The sequence below is a fragment of the Bombyx mori genome, chromosome 13, assembly GCF_030269925.1.
Source record: "Bombyx mori chromosome 13, ASM3026992v2".
NCBI lineage: Eukaryota > Metazoa > Arthropoda > Insecta > Lepidoptera > Bombycidae > Bombyx > Bombyx mori.
In genome coordinates, this window is record NC_085119.1 from 6,104,318 (window position 1) to 6,131,977 (window position 27,660).

General features: G+C 37.9%; 1 protein-coding gene across 20 annotated transcripts in view; it reads right to left on the bottom strand.

Annotated features, from left to right (window-relative positions):
* Nucleotides 1-206: 206 nt before the first annotated feature.
* LOC101740145 (proton channel OtopLc) overlaps nt 207-27,660 on the bottom strand; it is a 45,692-nt gene continuing 18,238 nt past the window's right edge. For 2 of the 20 annotated variants that reach the window (XM_038015142.2, XM_038015135.1), the window contains exons 2-15: nt 18,282-18,452; nt 17,548-17,711; nt 8,437-8,621; nt 8,030-8,262; nt 7,640-7,723; nt 7,143-7,260; nt 6,908-7,068; nt 6,670-6,835; nt 6,403-6,573; nt 5,430-5,646; nt 4,549-4,833; nt 4,047-4,284; nt 3,082-3,249; nt 207-2,416 (exon numbers count right to left, since the gene is read on the bottom strand). In XM_038015142.2, the coding sequence (XP_037871070.1) occupies nt 2,276-2,416; nt 3,082-3,249; nt 4,047-4,284; nt 4,549-4,833; nt 5,430-5,646; nt 6,403-6,573; nt 6,670-6,835; nt 6,908-7,068; nt 7,143-7,260; nt 7,640-7,723; nt 8,030-8,262; nt 8,437-8,621; nt 17,548-17,711; nt 18,282-18,425 (2,475 nt within the window). In that variant the 5' untranslated portion in view covers nt 18,426-18,452 and the 3' untranslated portion in view covers nt 207-2,275. Of the gene's footprint in view, nt 2,417-3,081; nt 3,250-4,046; nt 4,285-4,548; nt 4,834-5,429; nt 5,647-6,402; nt 6,574-6,669; nt 6,836-6,907; nt 7,069-7,142; nt 7,261-7,639; nt 7,724-8,029; nt 8,263-8,436; nt 8,622-12,533; nt 12,894-17,547; nt 17,712-18,281; nt 18,453-27,660 lie in introns of those variants that run through there. The other 18 variants (XM_038015137.1, XM_038015138.1, XM_038015136.2 and 15 more) reach the window with 18 other exon arrangements.

Sequence of the window (27,660 nt, forward strand, 5' to 3'; positions counted from 1 at the left end):
CCAGATAAGATTTCACTCAAACGAACTGCTCACCTCTTAACTCATCAAATCATCATTTATGTTAAAAACTTTTATTTGATTATGATTGTCGCCTTTCCTTTCTATTCTTATTCTTATTCTATTCGACATTCAACATTCGATAGTATTAAACAAAATATATATATTTTAACGAAAGGCAAGTATCTGAATTTTAATAAAACCACCGATTACGTACATAGATATTTATTTTATTCAAATAGATACTTAAATACTTAATTAGTATTTTAATTAATGTTTAATCTATGTATAATGTAGAATTCCCAAGTTTTTGGTATCTCTATGTTGCAACATCGGTTTGAATATCCACGCAGACTTACCTACTACTACTAAACAGACATCCATATATTTTCTCTAAACATCAAGATAGGTACATAATACACTATTACCTTCTACAAAATTGAACATTTAAAAAATTGGGTATAATAGATTATTTTATCAAAGTCCCTACTAAACTTCGCTGTTGTAAAATATCGGCAGTGTTTATTCAGCCTGGCGTCCAACTGACATAGGATACTATATTATATCTGTTTGAACGACAGATAAACGGATGTCCCTAATAATTTGAAATCAGCTAGTAGGTAGCACTCAAACGCATCAGTATAGTTGTGTATTACATCAATGGATTTTTTTTCTTTGTGTATTTTTAATTAAACGTCTCGTTCTTTCTTTTACGCATAAATCACCCCCTAACACCTAGAAAAGTTAAAATTGAAAGAAAACCACGTTCACTCGAATCTCAGATATTAAGAAAACTCTTTGTTAAGTCATACCCTAGATTTCTAGAACAATAAGTTAATTTAATCTCTTATATTAAATTTACAAAATTAATAAATATATATAAATAATTGATTGATTATCAGCTATTTTATACAAAATCCATAAAGTAGGTAGTAAATGATATCACGTGTCCAAGACGCATCTAAGTTGACACATTAGTTCATTTTTTTTATATTTTTTATAAAGTAAGTAAATTTATAAAAATAGATTGCACCTAAATCAATACGAAAATACTCATCAAATAGATAATGTAACCGAATTTCAAAAAGATTCTAAATTTTCAAATGTTGTTTTCTCAAAACACGCGAGTAAATTTATAGCGTAATCTTTATTTCTATAAATATTCGAAATCTACATTCTAATTTATCAATGCTATAGTTAGTGCTTTTGAATAATCAAAACTTCATTTATTTATGGCCCCTTGCAATGAAACATTGTAAACTGAATCACCTGTTCGTTTTGTATCAAGCATTTATGTAGCTGAAGCAATACTAGTTCCACTAAAGTTAAGTACATCGATTAAAACGAATTCTCAATACAACAACTACCCTCTTACGAATATGAATTTTCATAATATGTTACTTTCATAATCCTACATGTCTATACCAAATGTTGGCTAATAAATATTTTTAAAATTTCAATATAGCAATTTTAACGCTAACTTCGAAACAAAGTTTATTTAGTTTAAGATAAAATTATATTTGAACGTTTTCAACAATTTAAATTAAAGGCATACGTTAATAATAATTGAATTAATGTTTCCTTTTTGCACACATTAGGTATATTTTTAATTTGAAAATACCAAATTGTTCAGATTAAGTTATTTTAGAAAAAAATATTGTCAAATTTCAATCAAGCCTTAATTCTAAAATCATGGCACACAAATTACTTCTAACAAAGGAGGGAGTGGTTCACAAATTTACTCGGACTTTGTTATTACAAATATTTTTAAACGAATCTCAAAGAGGTACCTCGCAAGTATAGATATCCGAAAAATGAGCAAAGATCTTTACGTATCAAAAAAATGAGCTGAAAATATGTTTGATTGGTCACATTTAAGTCTCCGTAGTCAGTCTTACAAGAAAACTAATTTGTAATGAATCCGATCAAGTATGGAATGTGTTAGAAATATGCGATAAATTTACGAAATTAATAACCAACATAACGCAACAGTAGGATTACATGTAAACGCTGCTTAAGCTACGATAAAATATCCGGGATAAAAGTTATTCAATCTACATTATAAGATGTAGTAATTACATATCTAAATTCGTCACACGTTCTTACTTTAACACCGAAAATTTTAAGATGAATTTTTCAAACTAGCCGAAATATTATAAGTTGAAAAACTGATGTCCCGCAATAGGACGTCACTGGTAGTATAATAGCCTTATTTTATTCTAAGACTTTTCAAAATGCGTGGAACAGGACATTCTACATCCCTTCTGTACAGGGATGCTCACTCAAGACGAGCTTTGTAGCTTGTCTTCCAGATTTCAGCGAGGGTAACGGCTGAGTGGAAACGGTGGAAGATACAAAGCGGTAGAGTGAAACGTTGGACCAGAGACCAGGCCACAAATCCGTAGAAATCAAGCTGGACCTGAAAACAATAATCTATTTAGTATTACAAGCTCTATATAATAATATAAAAGTGAATTGCTGTTCGTTTGTCTCGCTAAAACTCGAGAACGGCTGGATCGATTTGGCAGATTTTGGTCTTGAATTATTTTTGGAAGTCCAGAGAAGGTTTAAAAGGTAGATAAATGAATGAAAATGCCCGGAATTGAATAAAAATAACAATTTTATTTTTCCTTTGATGTGTCCCTCGTCGGACGGATTCCTTTTGTTTGTTTTAAGTTTATTTTATACAAAAGTTTAGGTCTCTTATTTATCGATTGAGGTACTACGAAGTCTACTGGGTCAGCTAGTAATAAATATAAATTGATACAACACACAATACCTACAATTGACATATGACTTGGCTTAGTTGTACCAGGGGACGTTAATGATATCCATCAACGACTGACTACTTACCCTCCGGTAGTCTGTATGCTCATATGCGTACGAAGGCAATAGAAAACATAATATGGTCTACGTGGCTATTGTCGCTCATGGACATTTGCATTTGGCCAATCGAGAAAGAGCCGCATGTCCATTTCAGTAGCACAAGTTTTGCCCTCGGGAAACGCCGTTAAGGCATAGGTTTTAGGTAATACTGATTTCTCACATTCTGCTTACATTTCTAATACAAAATAGATAACTCACCGGATTAGCAAGCACTTTCTGTGCTTCGAAAGTATAGATTAACCACATTGTGACGTTACAAATGAGCAAGAAAGTGACCGCCTGTCGTGCAGGCTTACTGCGCTCTTGTTCTGGGAGGTGTACACGGCGCCGAGAAACGTCAGCAATGAAAAGCAATTGGAGAACCACCTAGAAGTTAAATAAAAAATAACTTTTTGATCAATGCAATAGTGCATAAATAATCGCATTGAATTAAAAAGTTCCAGTTTCAGTAATTTTCAGCGATAATTCGTGGAGTATACCATCTGGTACCAAAATACCTTTTACTGGTGGTAGGACCTCTTTTGAGTCCGCGCGGGTAGGTACCACCGCCCTGCCCATTTCTGCCGTGAAGCAGTAATGCGTTTCGGCTTGAAGAGTGAGACAGCAGTTGTAACTTTACTGAGATCTTAGAACTTATATCTCAAGGTGGGTGGCGCATTTACGTTGTAGATGTTCTTAAGCCAGGTGGGCTGTGAGCTGGTCCACCCATCTAAGCAATAAATAAATAAAAAACTTTTTTTTTCGCTTAACGGGTAAACGAACTTAGGACCGACCTCATCTTGAGTGGTTCCCGCACAGCACCGTGACTTTAATACCGCCACCCCCTTATGACTTGAGGGCTAACTTAAGTCTGAATTGTAGTACATAAATGCTGCATAGCGGCCGAAATGGACATACTACCTGGCTAAACAATACGAGAGACAACAATTAAGTATTTAAATTTCCATTTCGGATTTTTTACTCATTACACGATATTCGTTCCTAGACCGGCAAAGTCGTTCGTCGATTTGAGCTCAGATATAGTTTTACCTCTCGATTTAAGTACATCGCATTTACGTTATAGATATCTATGGGCTCCAGTGACCACTTAGCACCAGGTAGGCTGTGAGCTCGTATCCCATCTAAGCAATAAAAAATAAAAATAAAAGTTAAAATATACTCACCTGGAGTACGCTCAAGCATCCCGTTATCATAACCAAAAGGTTAGGTTCGTCTGTGAAAGCCCCCATTCCACCGGCTATAATACTAAACACGGCGTACACGAAGAGACCAAAAGCCGAGACGCGGAGTAAGATGTCATTCAGATCAGACTGTTCTTCGGAGCGGAACTTCAAAGATTGAACCCTGCGAAGAGGCTCGGTATAGGGGGAAGGACTATAGCTCCATTGCATTACACGGCCACTAATAGGATCGAACCAAAAAAGGTAAAAAATATAGGAAATAAAACCGGATAATTGTTTTTACAAGAAAAGAGAGCACAATAAACGTGCAAAAATAATTAGGAAAGGATAATACGGGAAACAAGATAAAGGAGAAAGGAAAAAAAAACAAAACGAATAAATAAAAATAAACCAGAAATAAACGGGGAAAGCTACGAAGCCATTGTTTCTTTTTCATTACAAAAATTTTATAGCTCAAGCTGTACCAAAACGTTTAATCACTTACCGAATAAATCCAATTAAAATTGCCAGAATAGATAAGATCATCAGAGCACAATGAGATACATCAGCCAGATAAATCGAAACGCGCTTTAAGTCGTGATGGCGGATGAGGACGAAGAATAGAATCAAACAGATCAATGACGCGACGAGTAGCAGTAGTCCACAGAAAAGTCCTTTAGATGCTCCAGCGCAATCGACTCTGTTTCCTCGTTGCGCAGCCGCCAACGCCGCCGCCCTGCGGGAGAGAACAGCCTCCAGACGTCTTTCCAGATCTTCATCGTTGGCCACGCTGGAACCAAACGCGTGTGCTCAATTCAATCACGCGTCAAATTCAAACAGCCCGTTGGCATCTTTGTTAATTGTTCTAAGATAATCCAAACTGTATTCTTCTTTAATAATTACGTAAAATGTAAAATAAATTTTAGCTCTCCATCAGGGAATATGAGTATGCGAACTCCTATCACTTCTAGCTACAGCTGTTAACTATATTCCTTTAACCAATTCATAGTAGCAACAATTCATTATTTACCTTCTACCTCTCAAATACTTCCTGAACCTCACCACTTGTTCTTGTTTTACTGGTGATGGAGATACATACAGGCTGTTATCACAGTCCTATTTGTATTCTGAAGATTTCAGTAGCCGTATTGCAACACTACTGAGAATACAAGCTCATGTCTTATGGCAAGCATCGGTATACATTTGGTGATGTCTTTGAGCTAGGATAACCACTCGCCACGAGGAAGACCGTGAGCTCATCTAATGCATTTTAAAAGTATTTATCCAAGTATAATTATTATATAATATGTATATAAAATTAACATAACTATGTCAGTATAATTATTGAAGACTGGCTTGAGTTTATAACTTTCGAATATAACTTACCTAGGATAGCGACCAATATGCTTCCACATGACGTATATGACAGCAGCTCCAATCAAGGAATATTCGATGATAAATGGATACAGATAAGGAGCCGAGTCAGACACAATTGTTCCCATAATTGGATTTCTTCCGCAAACAGTTGTATTGTCGATATTTGCGATCAAAGCTGCAGGATTTAAGTTATCGAATGATTCAAAAATTACAGTGGTCTTGTTATCTGAAAAATACATTATTTGTTTTTATAAACTTTTATTTGGTGTTTACTTAGGAAACAAAATAAAGAATCATTAAAATTAACAATTAACAATTAACAAACCAAAGGGGGCATGCTTGAATGGAGATGTAAATAAAAGAAAAGTGAATGTGGTCAACCCGTTCAGCAAACAAATAAATTCTACGTGTGAACTGAAGTGATCCCTACTGGAAACGAAAACACAACCCACAATCAACGTTAGGCAACATAAAACAACAGCGACATAGAAACATACGAACGGCACATCTGCGACAAACCTGGGTAATGAGGTGGATCGTCTACACGATATGTCTCAACGTTATCGGCCCACACGTCTTTATCAGTAACAAACGATTTCGGTGTTGAGCTCGGCATTAACGTGGTCACAGCATTAACGATTGATTTGACAGTAGAAGTAAACGGAAAATGGAAAATTTCCAACATAGCTGTCTGAGTTTGGGTAACTTTATCGGCTTCCGTTGCTACTGATGTGAAAGGATTATCGTTAGGCCACTCTTTATATTCACGACCATATCCCATCCCGTTGCCATAGCCTATTGTACTCTTTATAGTATCGATTAGTTTAGATTTAGGAAGAATACTACCCATGTTATTATGGCAAAGGGGTTGTTGCTGAAAATTAGTACAACATACTGTTTAATTCACGAACATGCAAAATTAAAAAGACACACATAACTGAAACACTTAGTAGATTTATAGTTGAAGATTATGATTACTAACTTGTAGTGGATGTGGTTGTGGGTGCTGTGGCAGTAGTCGTGATTACGTTTAGTAATTGCTCGCCAGTGGCTTTAGCAGTAGTCATAGCTGTGGAAGCAATACCGGTAACGGCAGTTGTTGCAGCACCGAACACTTTACCGGAATGCCTTAGGGTGTGCTTACGGATGACTTCTGAATGTGAGGAGTTTTAACATTTTAGTAAAGATGGAAAACATACAGCCATTTAAATTTATCGAAGCTGAATGGGATTTAAGGGAAATCACTTACTTCCAAGAATACCCTCGCCGGGAACTCCCAAAGGATTCTTCACGTGGTAATCGGTAATCTCCTTCAGAGATTCTAACACCAATGTTCTTATCCAAACGCATATATTGGTAGCCACTACGTGCATTAAACCAAACCGAGCGATAACTTTAAAACGATGAATGTTCAGCTAAAAAAACGTTTAAGGTAATTACTTTTAAGTATTTATCGGATATTATTTAATGAAGGAAGTTAAAATTACCCGAGAATTCATGAAGATGAAATACATCTGCATAAAAGTGAAAACCATTTGAAGCACCGGATTAACTCCTTTCAAAATGAGATAGCAAGGAGATTCTAAAGGTAGTTCGAAGAAAGTTCCGAATTCTAAACCGTTGTAAATCATTGTACCGAGACCAAATGCTGTAAAGCAAAAAAAATATCAATTATTTGCAAATTTAGATATAAAAGCTTTTTCAAAATTGCCGATTACTTACCAATTGCTCCAATTCTTAGAAAGAAGCTGCCGTGGCTGTGATCGTTCTGAGAAGTTTTGCGTCTGCGCATTGGTCTAGACACTGGTCCAGCTTCCAACTCAACGATGTCTTGCTGTTGCTATACGTATTAAAAATATATATGAAAAATACTATTTCATTTTGAAAATTGGTATCATGTAAAACTTAAATTATTTGTTGAATGCATTTTCGATCATTGTTCAACTGTGAATTGTGAATATTTATTTGTCACCCATATGCAAAGTTCAATGCAAATTAGTAATACATAAATGTTATGAATTTCGTGAGGAAAAATCTCATGTACACATGTTCCACATTCAAAGCTTTATTACGAAAAAAAATATTCTAAGAACAAGCGAAATACAACAGCGGTCCAAACAAGCACTATGACGATCAAGTTACTACAACAGCACATCCAAAGCTATCTGAAATGATGTACAAAATATTTTCAAGCAGGGTGTGTCAAATATACACCTCACCTGTTCGGACGCATACAACTGTGCCATTTGCAATTGTAATTGCTGTTGACGAACTTTATCGCGCATCTTACGTGGATACACCTCCTGCCCAAATAATATGTAAAAAAAAACAGAAAAGTAGGCAGCTTAAATAAAAAGGGTTTCATGCTGGTTGTTGCATTCTTAATAAAGCTTAAATTATACAAATGTGTTTGGATGATAGGCAGAGCAAAAATTGTGGGAGTGCGCGATTCATTCACATAATCACATAAAAATTATATAACAATAATTAAACTTGGTTAACTAACACGGGACGACACGCGTAAGCAAAAATAATAATTGATTGAATAAAATGTTAGGGACAAAAGTAATGTGGATGTGCTGTGTTTTTTTATTGAAATTTTCACTGACCTGAAATTGGCTTTGCTTCTTTAATTCCTTTCCACTTTTGTCCTTTCCCTCTTTGTCTTTATCCTTATCTTTTTTATCTTTCTTCCCGTCTTTCTTTCCATCTTTTCCGTCTTTAACCTCTTTGTCCTCTTTAGGTTCTTTATCTTTGGTTTTCTTTGCCTTTTCCTTCTTCGGCTTCTTTTCTTTTGGTGGTGGTTTCTGTTTAGGTGGACTTCCACTGCAGCATGCACTCTCTATGGAATAAATCCCTTATAAATATATATTATGAGTATTATTGTTTTGTTATCGATCCGACACTATCAATTCCAAACTCCAATGTCAATTAAAATGAAACATTCTATTGATATATCTAATTTCGTTACTAATTTCTTTAGAAAATACTTAAATTCAATTATAATAATACAAACCTTGAAGTAGGAAGCAGAACACGTAGAGCAAGAACAGAATACTCATGCCATAAAGGTAGGTGAAGAATCCTTCATAGTAGTAGAGGGGCAGGTTGTGTGTGATAACATCGCTGATGACGTAAGCGACGCAAACTACCACCAGCAGCTTGGCGTAGATGAAACTAGAAATGATGAACAGAGATGTCCTGAAATGAGAGCAAATAAGAGATAATATAATATTATACAAACAATCAACCATAAATTAAATATCAAATACAATGATCATAAAATACAATTTAGAAGATACTATTTTATTAAAAAACTTAACATTACCTTAATTCTATCCACAGAATAGTCTTTTTTTTTTGGTCAGGGGGAAATCGCCGGATTTCCGCCCTTCTCTGAGGATGGCGGGCGGGGTCTGTCAGAGTCGAACTGACTAAAACCTCCTGTCGCTCAACAACCAACGTCCAAACCTTGCATGAGACAGAACTCATGAAAAGGCAAAGGGGGAAGTGAAGCGCTTAGTGCGGAGCACTTCTCTCCCATCACCCTCCCCCTCGGGACGCCGGACTGGCGGTCATTGGCACCACGACCACCAGCCCTCTCGGTCGACAGGTTATCCGAAGCCCGCCTAGATGGCGCTGGTTAGAGTGGGTTACCCTACGGAATACCCCGCTGAACCAGAACCAGCGTGGGTCGAAGATAGCCGGCCTTTCATCACCCGGATGCTCTTGCGTAAAACACGTGCAGAGCAGCTTGCACGTCGTCTTCTTAGGCCCCCCTCGCCGGTCCCCAGACCGACATGTGAGGGGGACCCGAAACACTTAAGAGGGCCAGGGCTTGGGCGAGATCCGCCTCCCTGGCCCCCGCTCGACGGTGGCGGGATTGTGCGTCTCTCGCGCGCCCCGCCGCCTCCTTCTGCGAGATGGTGCACTCGCAGAAGTCGAGCATCGCCTTCCACGACTCGTCGTCGCCGAGCATCGATGCCACAACACTTGGCAACGACAAGTCGGTTCCTATTTTTGCGACGAGGACACGGCGCCACCCCTCCCATGCGAGGCAGGCGACGAGCGTATACTCTGCCGTGTCCAAGTCGCAACCACAATGGTGGCACTTTGCCGTCGACTTGGCTGTGATCCGGTGCAGGAACTCACCGAAACAATCATGCCCAGTGAGCACCTGCGTGAGCCGGAAAGTGAGGCGTCCTCTGTCACGATTTACCCAATCCACAAGGACCGGGCGAATCGCCTCGAAGGTCCTATAGCCAGCCAAAGGATCAGCCAGCCGTCTGGACCATGATTCCAGCACGGACCGCCGAGATTGGGCCCTCCGCGCTCTGACCACACTGGGGCTGGGACGCGCCACGCCCCGGGCACAAAGGTCAGCCCGCCACTTATAGTCAGCGGCGAGCGCCTTCGCTTCCAGAAACCAAGGTGGCGTCCCAGCCAGCACACACGCCGCCTCAAAGGAGATGGTGCGATAACCACGGATGACCCTGACCCCGATGGTGCGTTGCGGCCGTTGCAGCGACCTCGCCACCCCCACGACAAGGGACTGGCCCCACACGAGCGCCCCATATAGGGCCCTTGATCGCACCACCCCCGTATAGAGACGGCGCGTCACCTGGTCCATAGACTAGTCTAGGTACATTTACATGTAAATGGATTTAAATTAGTTTTCAGTGCATATTGTAATGCTTCTAGTATTATTAGACCTACCTATTAAAAGATAATTTTAAAACCGTTTTATTACAATAATCTGGTTTCATTATCACGATCATCATTAACGGCTTCACATTTCACAGAGGCCTCCATGGCTATTCAGATAAAAAGACCGGAGCGCTAATATCATTTTTTATTATTTATATTGCTTTTATGGGTGGACGAGCTCACAGCCCACCTGGTGTTAAGTAGTTACTGGAGCCCATAGACATCCACAACGTAAATGCGCCACCCACCTTGAGATATAAGTTCTAAGGTCTCTGTATAGTTACAACGGCTGCCCTACCCTTCAAACCGAAACGCATTACTGCTTTACGGCAGAAATAGGCAGGGTGGTGATACCCATCCGCGCGGACTCACAAGAGGTCCTACCACCAGTAATTACACAAATTATAATTTTGCGGGTTTGATCTTTATTACACGATGTTATTCCTTCACCGTGGAAGTCTATCGTGAACATTTGTTGAGTACGTATTTAATTAGAAAAATTGGTACCCGCCTGAGATTCGACAACCGGTGCATCGCCCAATACGAATGCACCGGGCGTCTTATCCGCTAGGCCACGACGACTTCAAATATTAAATAACGCGACTATGTCGGGATTGAAATGCTTTGGTGGACTGCTTCTGAATAAAAAATGTATAAGTTCCAGTTGATAGATTACAGAGCTTATTTTCATGAACATATTCCATGATGAAAAACCCATTTAATCAAAAACTCATAAAATTTACGAATTTCGCAAAATTTCTGGTCCCTTACTCTGATCTGATGATCTTATGTATATGAGTTTTTAGATCTCATTCTTTTCGCTCTAAAACTACTACTTCCACTTATTCTATTAGGAGTAGTAGTAACAAACTGATATTATTTGATGCTATTGTGATTTTAATATCTTCTAATTCTAGCTGATGGAAAATCGTCACCATAGTTCAATGTTAAAGCCGCTTCGTACCGCTGAGATCTCCACAAAACTAGTTTTAACAAATACACGTCGCAGTACACCTTAGTTTTTAATATTATACTATATGTTTAGATCAAAGTAAACTTCAATAATTATTTCTATCGCACGATTTTGGTTAACGAGTACCAAGTCAAATATTGGTGTTTTTTTTAATTGCTTAGATAAATGGGTGGAATAACCACAGTCCTCATAGTATTAACTGTTATGTGGTTATCAGAGCCCATGACATCAACAACGTAAACCCTTGAGCCATGAAGTCTAAGTCAGTTTTATAGTACAACGGCTGCCCCACCCTTCAAAGTGAAACGTTTTATAGCTTTACGCAAAAATAGATAGGGTGGTGGTGGTTTGCGGTAGGCAGCGGCTTGGTTCTGCCCCTGGCATTGCTGAAGTCCATGGGCAACGGTAACCACTCACCATCAGGTGGGCCGTATGCTCGTCTGCCTACAAGGGCAATAAAAAAAAAAAAAAAAAAATACTCATACGGGCTCACAAAACGCCCTGCTACCAGTAATTATAAATTAAGTAGTAATTATAAACACGCATTATAATTTTTAAGATTTCCATTGATAGGAAATTGTACTGTTTTGGTTTCGGTAGCCGTTCCCATAAGACGCTTTCTTTATGAATACGGTGTAGCACCGTGCTTTGTCTCATAGGCATAGTGATGTGTAACAATTATTTGGTTGTAGCATGTTTTTTAATAAAGCGGTTTGAAGAATATACAGACAAAAGGCCCTAACAAGTTTTGCAAATCCTCGTGGCCTAAAGGATAATTCATATGTGATAAGTCATATACAGCGATGAGAATGTTTCGGTATTTGAATACTGCAGATAGGTACCTACTAAGTTTTCCAAGAAATACTCTTACGTACTTAACTAATTTTCACAAATAACTTCTACGATGAAGGAATGGTATAGCCTAATAAAATCAAACCGGCAAAAGATTAATTTCCGCATATCTGGTGTATTTCTGGAGCTTGTCCGAGTCGGTACCACCTTCCTAGACATATATTTCGCGAAATGTTCATGTCCTAGACGGACAGATTGGAAAAATTTGTCTACAGAAATAGCCGGTAATATTATTTTAAATTACATTGATAGACATAAGATGACACTTTCGGTAGGTAATGTAGGTATTGTTTCTTGGTTTTTTTTAGAAACCATAGGATACAGAATACAGAAATCTCATGGGATACAGTAGATCAATGTAGACGATGAACAAATACATTGTGTTATCTAAGGAATCCAGTAAGCGTTTGACTTAGCCAGTGTAACGAAAATTTAAGTAAAACAATTGAAAATTATTCATTAACAAAAAAACTGTTGTGTTTCAATAACAAAAAAATAAATTCTGAACAGTTCAATGCTACTTAAATGTTACCGCGCAAATTGACCGGCCCCACCCTTTGAAGTATGACTACAAAACGTACTTTTTGGATGGCTTCGGTTGCACGCATTTGAGTTCCATTTCTTTGTTCGCAGTGTTATGTTTCTCCGCGATAGCAATGTCACTACCCTGCTGCCGATGCTGGCCGACCGGCAGAGTCGCCATGTTGTCCACAGCTTCGAGCTCGACCGTCGCCACTTTTACTTCAGCCTCGGGAAGTGGGTGCCTTTCCTTCCCCATTTTTCCACTTCAATCAAGGACGCGGGGACGAAGAGCTTTTTCAGTTACAAGTCGCCCATATCGGAGGGTTAAGGACAGGTACGGGCCTTGGTAAGGAGCTCTTTGAAGGCAAAAGGCTCCGGAAGTGAGGCGGTGCGGCTTCGGGACTGTGCCTTCGACTCGAGTGTGCCCGGACTTGCGCAGTAACGGATGCTGCGCGCACTCGCGATCTCGTTTAAGGACGCCACCCTCTTGATAGCACCCTATTTCGAATAAATTGTAATTTTGTCTACGAATCAGACTCATTACATGAGGGGGAATGATACTTGAATAAAAATCCAATGCCTTTGTTTTAGATTACATTGGTTCGCCATTATAAATACTAACCCATGTACAGTGTTAATTGGTAAGGTTTTATTCAGTTCTCGATTATACTGTATAATAGTCATTGATTTTCTTATCGTCTTTAAGCTAATTAACTTATTGCAATTATTATTCTACAACAAACTCCAAAGCTGAAGGTAGTACAAATATTACGAACGTCTTTAATATAAACAAATTTATATAAACAAAAATCTAACACACAAAAGTAAATGTCTTTCGATGTATTAAAAAGTTGTGACAGCCCTACAAAATCTGGCGGCACGCGGTCGATAGAGGCGCGTTTCTCCCGGAACGCTTTGGGAGGATGCGCGAGCGACCCACTGACCCGGCCCTTGTCCCCACGACACACCCCGGCTCCACCGAAACTACGCACTTACCACGAGACAACCCTAATATTGCACATGCACGTCTCTCTCAACGACATAAAGACGCAATATGAAAAGAAATCTTGGCAATGAATGCCTGGAAGTATGAAAGGGACGGATCCCTTGGTTCAACTTAAGTTCGACGACCTGGCCTTATTGTACTCCGAGAGTGCTGTTTAGTATTTGTTTATAAACGAATTTAGTTTAGGTTGAAGGTTAAAATTAATATATATAATTCGGACTATTTTATGGAGATACTTTAACTCTATTTCGAAATTAGAAAAAAGAATGAAAATAATATATATATTTTTTAGTTTTTACTACTGTTTATCCATCTATTGTGAATTGACTACCGAAGATCGGATCGCATAGTATAGACTCCCAGAGTCTATAGGTTCAGCTAAGACTTCACAGCAGAAATCCCATCATGAGATTAGAGTTTTTCTTGTTTTTTTTTTCCTTTCTAAAGTAAATGGGCGATAATTTAATCCGGACATAGAACAAAAGGTAGCACTCCCTACTAATTACTGGGCCTTACACAATCAGAGAAGTCACTTAAGACGAGCGTGACGAATCTGACGAGTCTTTTTGCGCCATCTGTCTAATTATCTCAGCTCTAACTTTCAGAGGGTCAGCAATACGCGACGGCGCAACAATTAGAATCGTTCACGAGAATTTTGCAACGATACCTTAAATTATACAATAGTTACTAATGTATTTGTATGTCTTTAGTTGCTGACCAGCACTTGGAATGGGCTGTGAGATCAACTTCTCGATGGTAATAATAAAATATGACAACACTCAGCTAATGCATGTAGTCGATTTCACAATTTTACTCTGTGTGTTGCTGGCTTTGCAGACTGTACGCACTGACAACTTATTAGCGGAATTATGGTGACTTTTTAATAAAATTACATTTGCTAACGCTACATTACGCTTCCATACGATGGAATTTAGTCATTAAAAATGTTAGGAGTAAGTAAAGTCACGCCGTTGCTAAATCGTATGCAAAACTTATTTTTTTATTTTTTTATTGCCCTTGTAGGCAGACCAACATACGGCCCACCTGAGGGTGAGTGGTTACCGTCGCCCATGGACTTCAGCAATGCCAGGGGCAGAGCCAAGCCGCTGCCTAAATGGATCGAACACGTATCCAAAAAAAGAATAAAAATTGTATTCCTGAAAATTGTTTTTATTGCATAGGTGGGTAGGTGGTTACCGGAGCCCATTACCTAACATAATTACGTGAATGTCATCTTTAGACATGAGGTTGAAGTCAAACCGGAATATATATTTGCTTTCTGGTAGAAATAGGCAGGGCGATGATAAGGACTCGGGCAGGCTACAAGTACTATACTCGTAATTAGGCAAACTTATAAATTTTTCTAGTTCGTATAGATTATAAGATAGTATTTCTTTATAACGGAAGTCGTACGTGAGCACGCTTTAGGAACGTATTTTATTGGAAAAGTTTGTATTTGTGTGTGGAATTTAAAACCAAGCAAATTAGCATTGCTTAGTAAGAGAACATTGGGCATCTTATTCTTTAGGCCACACGATTTGTCCAATGAAAATGTTCGCGACAAGGATAAATACAAAAGACCTCAACTCTCGTTGACACTGAGTAATTAATTAAAATTGTAATAAGATCCAGTTAAACAATTCATCGTCTCAATAAACACTTCATTAATTAATCCTATAACAACACCAGTGCGTGTATAATATTATTTATATCGTCAATGACATAAGACGCCTCGGAAAGACCTTGCATTCTACATACAATACGCAATTAACTAATGTTGTGGCGGTCTCACACGTATGCATTATTTGACGGAAAACACAGTCCGTAATTTCCATCACGTTCAAGATTTTTGGCACTTGGGGTCCGTATGTATTTTGTGATGTCTTGTGCATTCCCGTACCCATCACTCACCGCATCGTTATTCTTTTAATTCTGTATACGGGTGAGTTATATCACGGCCACCGTAATTTTAAGTGATTATCGAAGCCCATTACGACATAAATACATCCACCCGCCTTGAGAACTGCGGTCAAAGTCGCAGTTGAGCAACGGATGTCCCACCATTCAAAACGGAACGCATGACTCAGCGGTAGAAATGGGAGAATGCTAATACCTACGCATGCGGGCTTATGATACGGCCTATCGCTAGTTAATTCGGTGATTACAATACGCTGAACGAAACAGATATACGGTTTAAACACGATTTAAAAAAACGTTCCGGTCTTAAGCAAAAGCTTACTGCTTTGTGTATGCTGGCCAGGGGTATACATAAGTATGCATACAAGACAAGAACAATTACATTCAGACTCTGAGTAATTAATCGGCTGTGTTGTGGCCTACAATAGTGTAGAAATTAAGAGACGTGGGTGTCGCCGAACTCCGTGCGAGTGGTAAAGTATCACCGTAGAACATGAGCAGTTGTGTTATTATATTATTGGTTATTTTCTCGCAATAAAAACATGAGTCCCTGTTTAGGTAATACAATGAAATTTGGGACTTCATGTCTGGGTATGGCTTAAGGATTGGACAGCTATCATCCAAAACAATTGACGTCGATTCCAAATCTCAAAGTGGGTGACGCGGAATTACGTCTATCAGCTTCGGTAGCCTTGTTACGTCAGGTGGGTCATGAGATAATTTAACCATCTAACCAAAAAAACTAATTGGTTACTTTTTTACTGGTGGTAGGACCTCTTGTGAGTCCGCACGGGTAGGTACCACCACCCCGCCTATTTCTTCCATGAAGCAATAATACGTTTCGGTTTGAAGTGTAGGGCAGCCGTTATAACTATACTTGAGACCTTATAACTTGTATCTCAAGGTGGGTGGCGCATTTTACGTCGTAGATGTCTATGAGCTCCAGTAACCACCTAACACCTGGAGGGCTGTGAGCTCGTCCATCGATCTAAGCAATAAAAAAAAACTTTATTTATTACGTATAAAAGTTTACTTTATTCCCAACAGTGATCGTTTCCGATGCCTTTATTTAGAGTCTTAGGTATGTCCCCTATTTAATGGATTGTCCATCGCGCCCCATGGACGTGCTTTTATTGAAGCTTCCTCCCATTATATGTATTTATTTTTAAATTGTTTGTTGATTCTGCTTTGTTCGGACAAGTGTCCTTTATTGGTTAAATAGAACGTAATGTGATTATGTCTGTTATGTACTGTCCTATTTTTTGAATTAAGTCGAAAGGTATAGTTCTTTTAAATTAAATAATATTGTACGAAAAACAAATGCTAGAGTTTGTAAAGTTAATATCATCATTTTTCCTACGAATAGGTAAAATTTCGACAACAAGCATGCGACATATGCGAAATATTTCGATTTTTTTTTTTGCCCGTGTTTAAATCCCGCTTGCAGATGAAATACCTACATAACAAAGGTTCACACTGTAATATGTTATTCATATAATTAAAATAAAACCCACAAAAAATTGTAATTTGCGTAATTAATGGTGGTAGGATGTCTCGTAAGCCCTCATGGGTAGCCTACCCCCACCCTACCTATTGAGTTTCGGCTTGAAGGATAGAGCAGTCGTTGTACTGTAAAAATGGGGACGTAGAATTCGTGTCTCAAGGTGGATAACGGCATTTAAGCTATATGGCGCCGATAACCACTAAACACCATGTGAGCCGTGAATTCATCCAACTATGTAAGATATAAAAAAACTTAACATTTTTTTTAGATAGTCCAGCCAGTTCATCACCCTCAAGCTCTTTTTGCTTTTTGTTATTCTGATGCACAATAAAGCATAATATATATTATTATTTTTGTTACATTTTTTATTTATTTACTTATTTCATATTTTTAAATATATTGCCGTTGATTCTTTATTAGATTCTTTACCGCTAAAATCACCGACGAATGAAATAAAAATAATAATTTTGTTTTCCCTTTGATACGTCCCCCGTCGGACGGGTTCTTTTTGTTTGTTTTAAATTTATTTTATACAGAAGTTTAGGTCTTTTACTTATCGATTGAGGCACTACGAAGTCTGCCGGGTCAGCTAGTTCTTAATACTTTTATACATAGCTAAACTTAAACACAAGAGCCTATAACATACTTGGCATTTTTAGGGGTAGTGTCAGGTTGACAGCAAGCTCGGTACTGGAGTACTGCATCTGTCGGTGTCAGGGCTTCGGTCTCCTCCGCCGGCGCCTCGCACTCGTCAGTGACGAGGGGAGCGCGAGCCGGCGAGGTATGGGATCCGTACCCGTCTGAATTCAGCTGAAAATTACGTCATTACTAAATTATTTATACCAAATATCTCAAAAAGATTATCTAAAAAAAATATCAATTCAAGCAAACTGAATCTTAAAAATTAAGGTTTGCTAATTTTATCTAAAACGCACGTAAACTTCTAAGATAGTAAAGATACTTTATAATTAATAAAGTTGATTATTTCAAGATTGGATTCTACGCTCTACACTATTAGATACTATTTATCGAAATTCTAAAATGTTATGAAAACTACCTTGAACTCCATTTTGCGATGCTTACTATACACACAATGAAGGTTTTTTTATTAATGTTGTTATTTATTTATTTATCTATACTAGTAAACATTATAAACATAAAAAACTTATAATGGTATGTTGTGCAGTAAGATAAAAAATATTTTTTTTGTATTTTTTTTTAATTCAATTGATCTTTGATTCTCTTTTTAAATATTGAATAATTTTGAAACTCGATGAAAAAAAGACTATGCACTTATAAAAGTTATTATTCGAAGATTGAACAACATATATTATCACAGTTCAAGGCAGTCACGGTGATAAGATGGTAGATGAGGCTCACTTTGACGATGGTGCCGACCTGGGTCTCCTGATGGTCGGGGGCGCGGTCCCTTGGAACCTCACGTATTTCTTTCTGATCGGGGACTTCGACTGGTGCGCCTAGCAGTCGCTCCTTCATCTCGTGGATGTAAGGACAACGCTGCATCGCGATGTAAAACTCGCGGACGCGCACCTGTGTGTGAAGAGAAATAGCATCTTAAAAAGGCGGTAAAAAAAAATAAGTACGGAAACTTTAAATCTAGTTAATATCTTATCCATTTACTAGCTGACCCGGCATACTTCGTAGTGCCTCAATCGATAAATAAAAGACCTAAACTTTTGTATAAAATAAACTTAAAACGATCAAAACGAATCCGTCCGACGGGGGACGCATCAAAGGGAAAACAAAATTGTTATTTTTATTTAATTTCGAGCATTTTCATATTTATCTACCTTTTAAACCTTTTCTGGACTTCCACAAATAATTCAAGACCAAAATTAGCCAAATCGGTCCAGCCGTTCTCGAGTTTTAGCGAGACTAACGAACAGCAATTCATTTTCATATATATATATAGGTATATAAGTAGATATCCGCGTACTCATGTAGATCAGTTCGCGAATTATGGAAAGCAGCTGTTAAGGGTATAATAAACCAGGATTCCATATGACCACGACTGCTTTGCCAACAGTAATTGACTATGATGATGATGAGGTCTTAAACCACCATCCTACATACCTCCGCAAAGTAAGTGCTCGTACTGAAGAATAGAATATTTGTAATAAATTACAACATTATTAAAAATTCACCTCAGTTTTCAAGGTCATCATCTATTAAACATTTTTGTTGCCCCATTTTAGAAAAGGTCCGTCATTTTAGAAAAGGTAGCATCAACTATTAAACATTTTTGTTGCCCCATTTTAGAAAAGGTCCGTAGTGCAAGGTAGTTGTACTCTCCTCGATTGAAATTCTCTTCAGTTTCTGGCTAAGTGTCGTTTCGTTTTTTACCGTTTCCCATTCTTTGAGAGGTCAGAGGAGGTTGAGTCTTTTACTGTAGTCGCCACCGCGGATCCCCACTACACGAGAGTCATTAGTGAGTGGTGGGCAAAAATCTGTAAAAAACTGCTGAACCAAACGGACTGCTCAAAAACGCACTGACTTCTGCTATTGAAATGATCTGACTCTCTAACTGGTCCTTGTAATCCAAACTCGATATTAAAACAAATATAAAATATTGTTTGTTTAATTAACTTCACAACAGATAAAATGTTTCACGTGGGAACATGAACTGCCAAACAAAAACCGTGAGAGAATCCAATAATTAAAACTGCCACGCGTACATTTTTTTTTGTAATATAATACATTGCAAAATTCATCAATCGAATTTCAAAACAAAAGTACTGTTACAAATGTTTGGCAATGTTTTCGTTTGAATGAGATTATGAATGAAACTTTTTTATACTTTTTAAAATATTACCTTTTCGGCATTTGACTACTGATTCCTAAACAGGCGATGTGAAAATCATTAAATCATCGTATTAATGTTCAATAGATGGTGCTGTATCTCAATTTGCCTTTATCAGTATCAGTTACTCGAAAATGTGTTGCAATCATTTTGAATACACAAAACAAATTCTCCGCTAATATCTACTTTTTGCTTTTGGTAAATTTAAGGTGCAAAAGAGCTCGCAACCATTATGAAATAATGTTATATTATAAGCTTTAGACATAATATAACGTAATATAATAGGCAATAATATAATAGTATTTTGAACTATTTTTTTAGAATAATCTAAAAAACTGTTTGAAATAATTTACAGTGATGAAGTTTGGTTGAATTTTTGCATGAAGTAACGCTGAGGCCACAGCTTGTCCCTACGGCGCTTATGTTTTTCTATCCATATTAAAGTGCAAATACCGACGTCAAATGAATAACTGCAATATTTATAAGGCGTTGGAAACGTGTCAAGACTATTAAGCACCACTATGAATGACCGTGCAACGGAAATTTTCGGTCGAAGCATTTTAGAATTTGTAATTTCATACCGTTGATTCAAAATGAATTCAATGTTGTTGTTCTATTAGATACTAGATGATGACTGAGCTTTGCTCGGTATTTTCTTTTTGATAAATTGTGTTTCTTAGAAATTATATTTAAACACGAATTATATTGACAAAATGATGAAATATTCCAAGATCGTTTAGGCATGTTTAAGTAAACACGTGAGTTAAAAAGACATAAATAATATAAATAAACAATTTATTTTTTTGGTCTAACCTTAAACCAAACACTCATTGGCTTCGGGTTACTTAACAACGCCATCTGCTGAAGTAGCTTTAGTGTTATTGTGTCTTTAAAACAGTTAGTTGCTCTCAATTAAGAAAAATAGTATTATTATTCGCCAATAGATGTCGGGAAGTCATAAGTTGATTATCGATAAAGTTGATTATTGAAAACACGAATAAAACAACAAAAATAAAAAAATAAATCGCAGCTAAATATTCTGAAAATAAATCGTAGCTAGATCGATTTATCGCCCCCGAAATCCCCTATAAAATATATTTTATGAAAATCGTTGGCGCCTTTTCCTAGATTCAGAGTATATACTTAATATAGAGAAGTGCTCGTTTAAAGATATAAGATAAGTATAACGATTTATACGATATATAATTCAACAAAAATTGTGTTTATTGGTATCGGAGGCAAGCGAGCGTACGATCCATCTGACCGTATCCGTTGTTATGAGAACACCAGTAATCCAAGCATAGCCAAGCCCTGCCGAAGCTCATCGATTAAATTAGCTGAGATAATGGATTTTTTTTTAATCACCGCCAATGACAGAACGTAATAAAGATAAAAAGTGGTCATCGCGGCCCAAGGGCATCGGCTATTCACAACCATGTCGACCATGTTTCCCTGGGAAAGGAACCGATCTTGAAAACGAAAACCTGTAATAAAATTATAATGTGACGCCGGTGTGTTTTGTTTGACAAAGAAATATTATGTTATGATTATATGTTTTGTTTCATATTTTCTTAATTATCATATTTTATTCTCTGTCATGTTGAAATATATTTTGTTACCCTAACTAAATTGTTACTTTGTAAACTGACTTAATATTATATTTCTTATGAAACCAACACGATACCTTCAATTATTTTAATACTTTTGTTTGTATTTAATTTAAATACAAAAACATAAAACACGGAATTTCTTCTAAGATTCTAGAATATTCTAAACGCAGGTAATCTACCTAAAACTGAATCGAGAAATGCGCGGCAAATGTTACAGATATAATTAAAAAACTGTTGCAGTCGACCTGACCCAGTTCGGGCACGTATCGTATACATAAATTCATTTATTTACACAAAGCACTATGCAAATGAGTTCGTTTCGGGAACAAAGCCGCGCCCAGCTTCGATCAACAATAGTTGAAGCTTCGTTAAATGTAATATTGTTGTAGTCACCAATGATATTACAGATGTCAATGCAACTTGTACGTCAGCTTGTTTTCGCATGAAATTGGACAATTTTTATTGGCGTATTTATGTGAAGAAGAACTTTTAAGGTGGGCGGCGAAGGTAACCACCTAATACCATTTGCCTATTTCTGCCGTGAAGCATTAATGCGTTTCGGTTTGAAGGGCGGGGCAGCCGTTGTAACTATACTTGAGACCTTAGAACTTATATCTTAAGGTGGGTGGCGCATTTACGTTGTAGATGTCTATGGGCTCCAGTAACCACTTAGCACCAGGTGGGCTGTGAGGTCGTCCACCCATCTTAGCTATAAAAAAAAAAACAGCTCACCAGCTGTCGGTCTTTCGTCTGCCTACATTACTTAAGAATAATGTAAAAGTATAAATTTCAGACATCAATGGACTGTGTCTTCCCACTCAATATACTCGCTACGGCAAGACCACCAGCATAATGAAGCGGTTGTTCCGGTATTTCCACGTACATAAGTACAAGTAAAACTATGAAGTTCAACACCTCGTTCTTTGGTTGACGAATAGTACATGGTGAAAGAGATTTTTGTTTAAACTAGTTGTCCCGCAGGAGTCGAAATTCGACTTTAATTAATTGAAATTATAAGTTTGTACACTATTAGGATTCTATCATCAAACAGTCAAAGACTATTTATTATACTCGTACTTCTATAATCACAGATTAATTAATACACTTAAACAAATATTACATAATAAAGACAAACATTATTTAAACATTTTTTACTGGTGGTAGGACCTCTTGTGAGTCCGCACGGGTAGGTACCACCGCCCCGCCTATTTCTGCCGTGAAGCAGTAATGCGTTTCGGTTTGAAGGGTGGGGCAGCCGTTGTAACTATACTGAGACCTTAGAACTTCTATCTCAAGGTGTGTGGCGCATTTACGTTGTAGATGTCTATGGGTTCCAGTAACCACTTAACACCGGGTGGGCTGTGAGCTCGTCCACACATCTAGGCAACAAAAAAAAAAAAAAAAATCTGTTCTCAATATGACCACAGACTATAAGCAATAAGAAAAGTTTGATACTATACAAATAGTATGCATGCGTGTGTGTGTCAAATACATGATACTGTGTGTAATGTTTTCTTTAATTGATTTAATTGACTTATTATCCCTAATTTAAAAAAAATTAACAATCTGCACTCCATCTCTACATTCTCTATAAGTGTGGGAAATTTCATACTCCTCCGTCCGCGTAATTTTCGTAAAAAGAGGTACAAAGTTTTTGCTTCACGTATATAGATAAAACTTACTTGCGGCGGGTAGCCATCATACAATACAAGATATTTGACAGATGCCTGAATCTCGCTTACGACATTATGAAGATAATCTTGCATATATACAAGTACCGAACGATCACATTTGGACCGTCGGTCTAACGAGCAATATCATCCGCTCGGTGGAAGATCTTTTTCTTTCGTCGTCTAAGCCTTCACATACTGTTTCTCATTGTTCAGTAGTACCGACTCGCTACGCTCTAACATTTGAATGCGAATGTTAAAATTAATTTAGAATTTATAACGCGAGTATTATAGTAATTAAGATGTATATCCAATATAAAATAAATTTCTTCTAGGACAACATCAAGTTATCAAGTCATCACGTCAACAACATTTTCGTGTAAAGCCCCAATTGAACTTCGATATAACACTCTTTATAACAAAAACTCTTTTTGAACTAAGCCTATAATAAAGACCTTTTAAAATTGTATTAAACCATACGATTAAACGACATAATTCTTTGTAACGAATTCACGAAGGACATCCGTGCAATCGATCGAGTCTAATCAGGCCAACAGGTCAGTGGACCGAAGCATGAAACCACGCACGTGCGGGACTCGCGTTATGATCCATACAACTCATCCATAATTTGATCTAATAACTTTTTTAAGGTGTCAATTTCAAATTCTACGTCCGTGGATCTTCGCATGAAATTGGATAATTTTTACTGGCGTATTTATGCGAAGACGAACTTTTTAGGTGGGTGACAACATTTACGTTGTAGATGTCTATGGGATCCGGTAACCACTTAACACCAGGTGGGCCGTGAGATCGTCCAACCTCTAAGCAATAAAAAAAGAACACATGAGGACCTTGTATGGAGTTGCAGAACCGACCTTCGATTGTGAAATAAAAATCTCTATTGCATTATAATAACGTTTAAATTTAAATACCCTTGAATTGAAACGGCTGAGTACTTCACGAGAGAAATAAGGTTTCTTTTAATTTCACAACATAGTTCCAGGCCACGACCTCTACGCATGATTACAATAATATCTTTCAATAGAAATGCGCTTTTCAATGAGCTCGTAAAGAGATTTCGCTTATCGTCCAATGATTCTACACGTGCCCTCAATGCCACATGCGAAACATGGTCATAAGTGAACACGGAAATTTGTCTACGATCGAACGAGCGAATAAAATAATATAAAAAAAAAAACGTGTCTACTAGGTTCTTAACCGCCCTAAAGTAGAGCATACTCCAATTACGTGCCGCGCCTTTCTAATGACAAGGTTTGAAGCTGACACACTGGCTCACACTAGAACTGTTTCTTTTTACGATGACGATTGCTACTTAGTAATACAAAACTGATCAGGCAACTTCCGAACCCGCACGGATACGTACTACCACCCTGCCTATATCTGCTACGAAGCTTAATGCGTTTGGGCTTGAAGGGCGAGACAGCCGTTAAGCTATACTATTCAGACTTAGCCCTCATGTCTGGAGGTGTGATGTCTATAGGCGTCAGTCACAACTTAACACCAGGTGGGCCGTGAGCTCATTCCGCCGTGTAATTAATAATTAAAAATATAAACCCAGTTAGTTACTTTATAATGCGCTATGTTGTCGTAGATTTCATTTAAAATCAACAAATTTCAAGGTAGTACAAAATTTTTTTAAGACTACGTCAAAGGAAAAAATAGCTTGAACAACAATTTCGTTTATTTTCCTTTTTGAGCGTTTGAAACACATTCCGTAAAACAAAGTAACGGTCTTTATTCCGCTTATATATAAAAATGGGATAATCGTGTGCTAAATAAAATAAAAACAAATTCTTTTTTTTTTTTATTGCTTAGATGGGTGGACGAGCTCACAGCCCACCTGATGTCAAGTGGTTACTGGAGCCCATAGACATCCACAACGCAAATGCGCCACCCACCCTGAGATACAAGTTCTAAGGTCTCAAGTAAAGCAACGACGGCTGCCCCACCCTTCAAACCGAAACGCATTACCGCTTCACGGCAGAAATAGGCAGGGCGGTGGCACCCACCCGCGCGGACTCACAAGAGGTCCTACCACCAGTAAAAATTCGCATACATGCTGTTTTAAATAAAGTAAGTCTTGTGACGCTTGCAACCATAATACTCTTTTTTTTTCTTTATTAATGAGCAAATTACTTCACTGCCCAACCTTTTTTTCAGTGGTCCTCAAAGACACTAACAGCTGCATACATCAGCAACAGCAAAAACGCAACCAAGACGCTTTACCGTTAACGACGTCTCATCGCGCTTGGGAAACACCGTGGCGGCAAATTCTTAAAGAACTTGACAGTAAAATGATGCTTCGCAATTGATTGTGACCACACGCAGCGGATATGGCAGCCCGTTAATATCACAAAGTGAAAAACGCCGTCCTCCTTGCGAAATAAGGTTAATGTTCAATTGCTTTGAACTTTTAGTTCATCGACTATCCTACCTCTTAGTACGCATGAATACTTCCTGGCACAAATATGCAGGACCGTTGTAACTTTGAGAACCAAAAAAAATATGTGATTTTTTTTTTTTTTTTTTTTATTGTCTTTGTAGGCAGACGAGCATACGGCCCACCTGATGGTGAGTGGTTACCGTCGCCCATGGACTTCAGCAATGCCAAGGGCAGAGCCAAGCCGCTGCCTACCGCTTAATACTCTCCACAAGCCTCGTTTGAAGAAGGACATGTCATAGCGCTCGGGAAACACCGTGGAAGGGAGCTCATTCCATAGCCGGATGGTACGTGGCAAAAAAGATCTCTGGAAACGCACTGTGGATGACCGCAGTGGCTCCAGGTAGTATGGATGAACTCTACTCCGGTGGCGGGCGGTGCGATGGTAAAAACGAGACGTTGGTATCATCTCGAACAATTCCTCAGAGCATTCCCCATGGAACATGCGGTACAAAATACAGAGGGAACCGAAGTCCCTCCGCATACCCAGAGGCTCCAAACGATTAAGAATTTAACTACCCATTGTCACATCTTATATATTTGTATATACTATTTCTGTAGCGTGTAATTAAAGCATGCACCTATTTAGTACCTGATCCATGATCGAATCGAGATGTAGCTTTCGATCGATAGATAATGACGCAACTTGAGTGAAGAAGTTTACGGGGCCCATGGAAATCACAACGTGAATACCGGTGCAACCTTAAGGCCTGTGTGCTTAGTGCGAGTTTTTTCACGTTCTCGATAGCGTAAAAGTTAACTCAAAAATGTATGCAGTTCGGGTAGTGGCACCGACACTATATATACTATAGTAAAACCCTTCAATCAATAAAACTTTTTCATGTTTTCAAATTGAACATATAAATTACATTTTCACTACTTATTCGCTGGTAGCTTCTCGCTGGCGCTGGGTGAGTAATTTTGTTAACACTAGCCCTAACAAGAACAATGCTTCACAAAATCTACCACCGGATCAGAATCGCGACTCACGGAGAAGATTCGGCGAGAAATTAGATTAGTTAGTTGCGTTGATCGAAAAAAACAAATTCAATGCACATTATTTAATATATAAATGCATCACATATGAAGACTAAAATTGTTACTGGTCTGCATTGATTGTACAGGGGCACACACTGTCTTGTTAATTTATTAAACTTCATCATCATCATCATCATCAACAGCCCATAGTCGTCCACTGCTGGACATAGGCCTCTCCCAATCTACACCACTGAGCCCGGTCTGCGGCTCTCCTCATCCACTTATTGCCGGCCACCGTGCAATAAATAAGTGGATGATAAGTGATGATGATGATGGAACTTAATAGTATTTTTTTTATTGCTTAGATGGGTGGACGAGCTCACAGCCCACCTGTTGTTAAGTGGTTACTGTAGTACTGTATGGACATCTACAACGTAAATGCGCTACCCACCTTGAGATATAAGTTCTAAGATCTCAGTATGGTTACAACGGCTGCTCCACCCTTCAAACCGAAACGCATTACTGCTTCACGGCAGAAATAGGCAGGGCGGTGGTACCTACCCGCGCGGACTCACCAGAGGTCCTGCCACCAGTAAAAAAACGTATAACTAGTTTTTCAAATACTAACAATACCTGGTAGATAGAAGTAATATAACCAATTAATGTACATATTTACTTTTACGAAATCTTTTAATAGTGGACAAATAATGAATTCCGGGTATACTTATTGAAATTAATGTTTATCCAATAATCTAAATCCGACCTTAATCTCTGACACCTCAAGCTTTAGATTAATTTTATATTTAACATGTTCTCTTTTATAAAATCTTAATAAGATTTTAAAATTAAAAAATACATATCTCTTAAAAAAATCTTTTAAATGTATAGTACAAAAGACTATCAAATAGTTGTTGAACAAAAAATTGGCTGATAGACAAAGCAGAAAACGTTACTTAGCCGTTTTGTCGGGCTAATTATAAATTTATCTTTCAATTTACGACTTTTCTCGAGTACTCATTAAAACTGATACTGTTAAATCCGTACATAAAAAAGAAACTAGGACGGCCGTGTGGTATATTGTTTAAGCAGTCTATTGGAACTGACTGCACCGTTAACATAAACATAGCTGTTGATGAAACAGCCAAATATGATTGAAATATCGAAAGTAATGGGACGTAAAATTTTGTAACAGCTATAACCCAGAATGCGTCATTGTTTA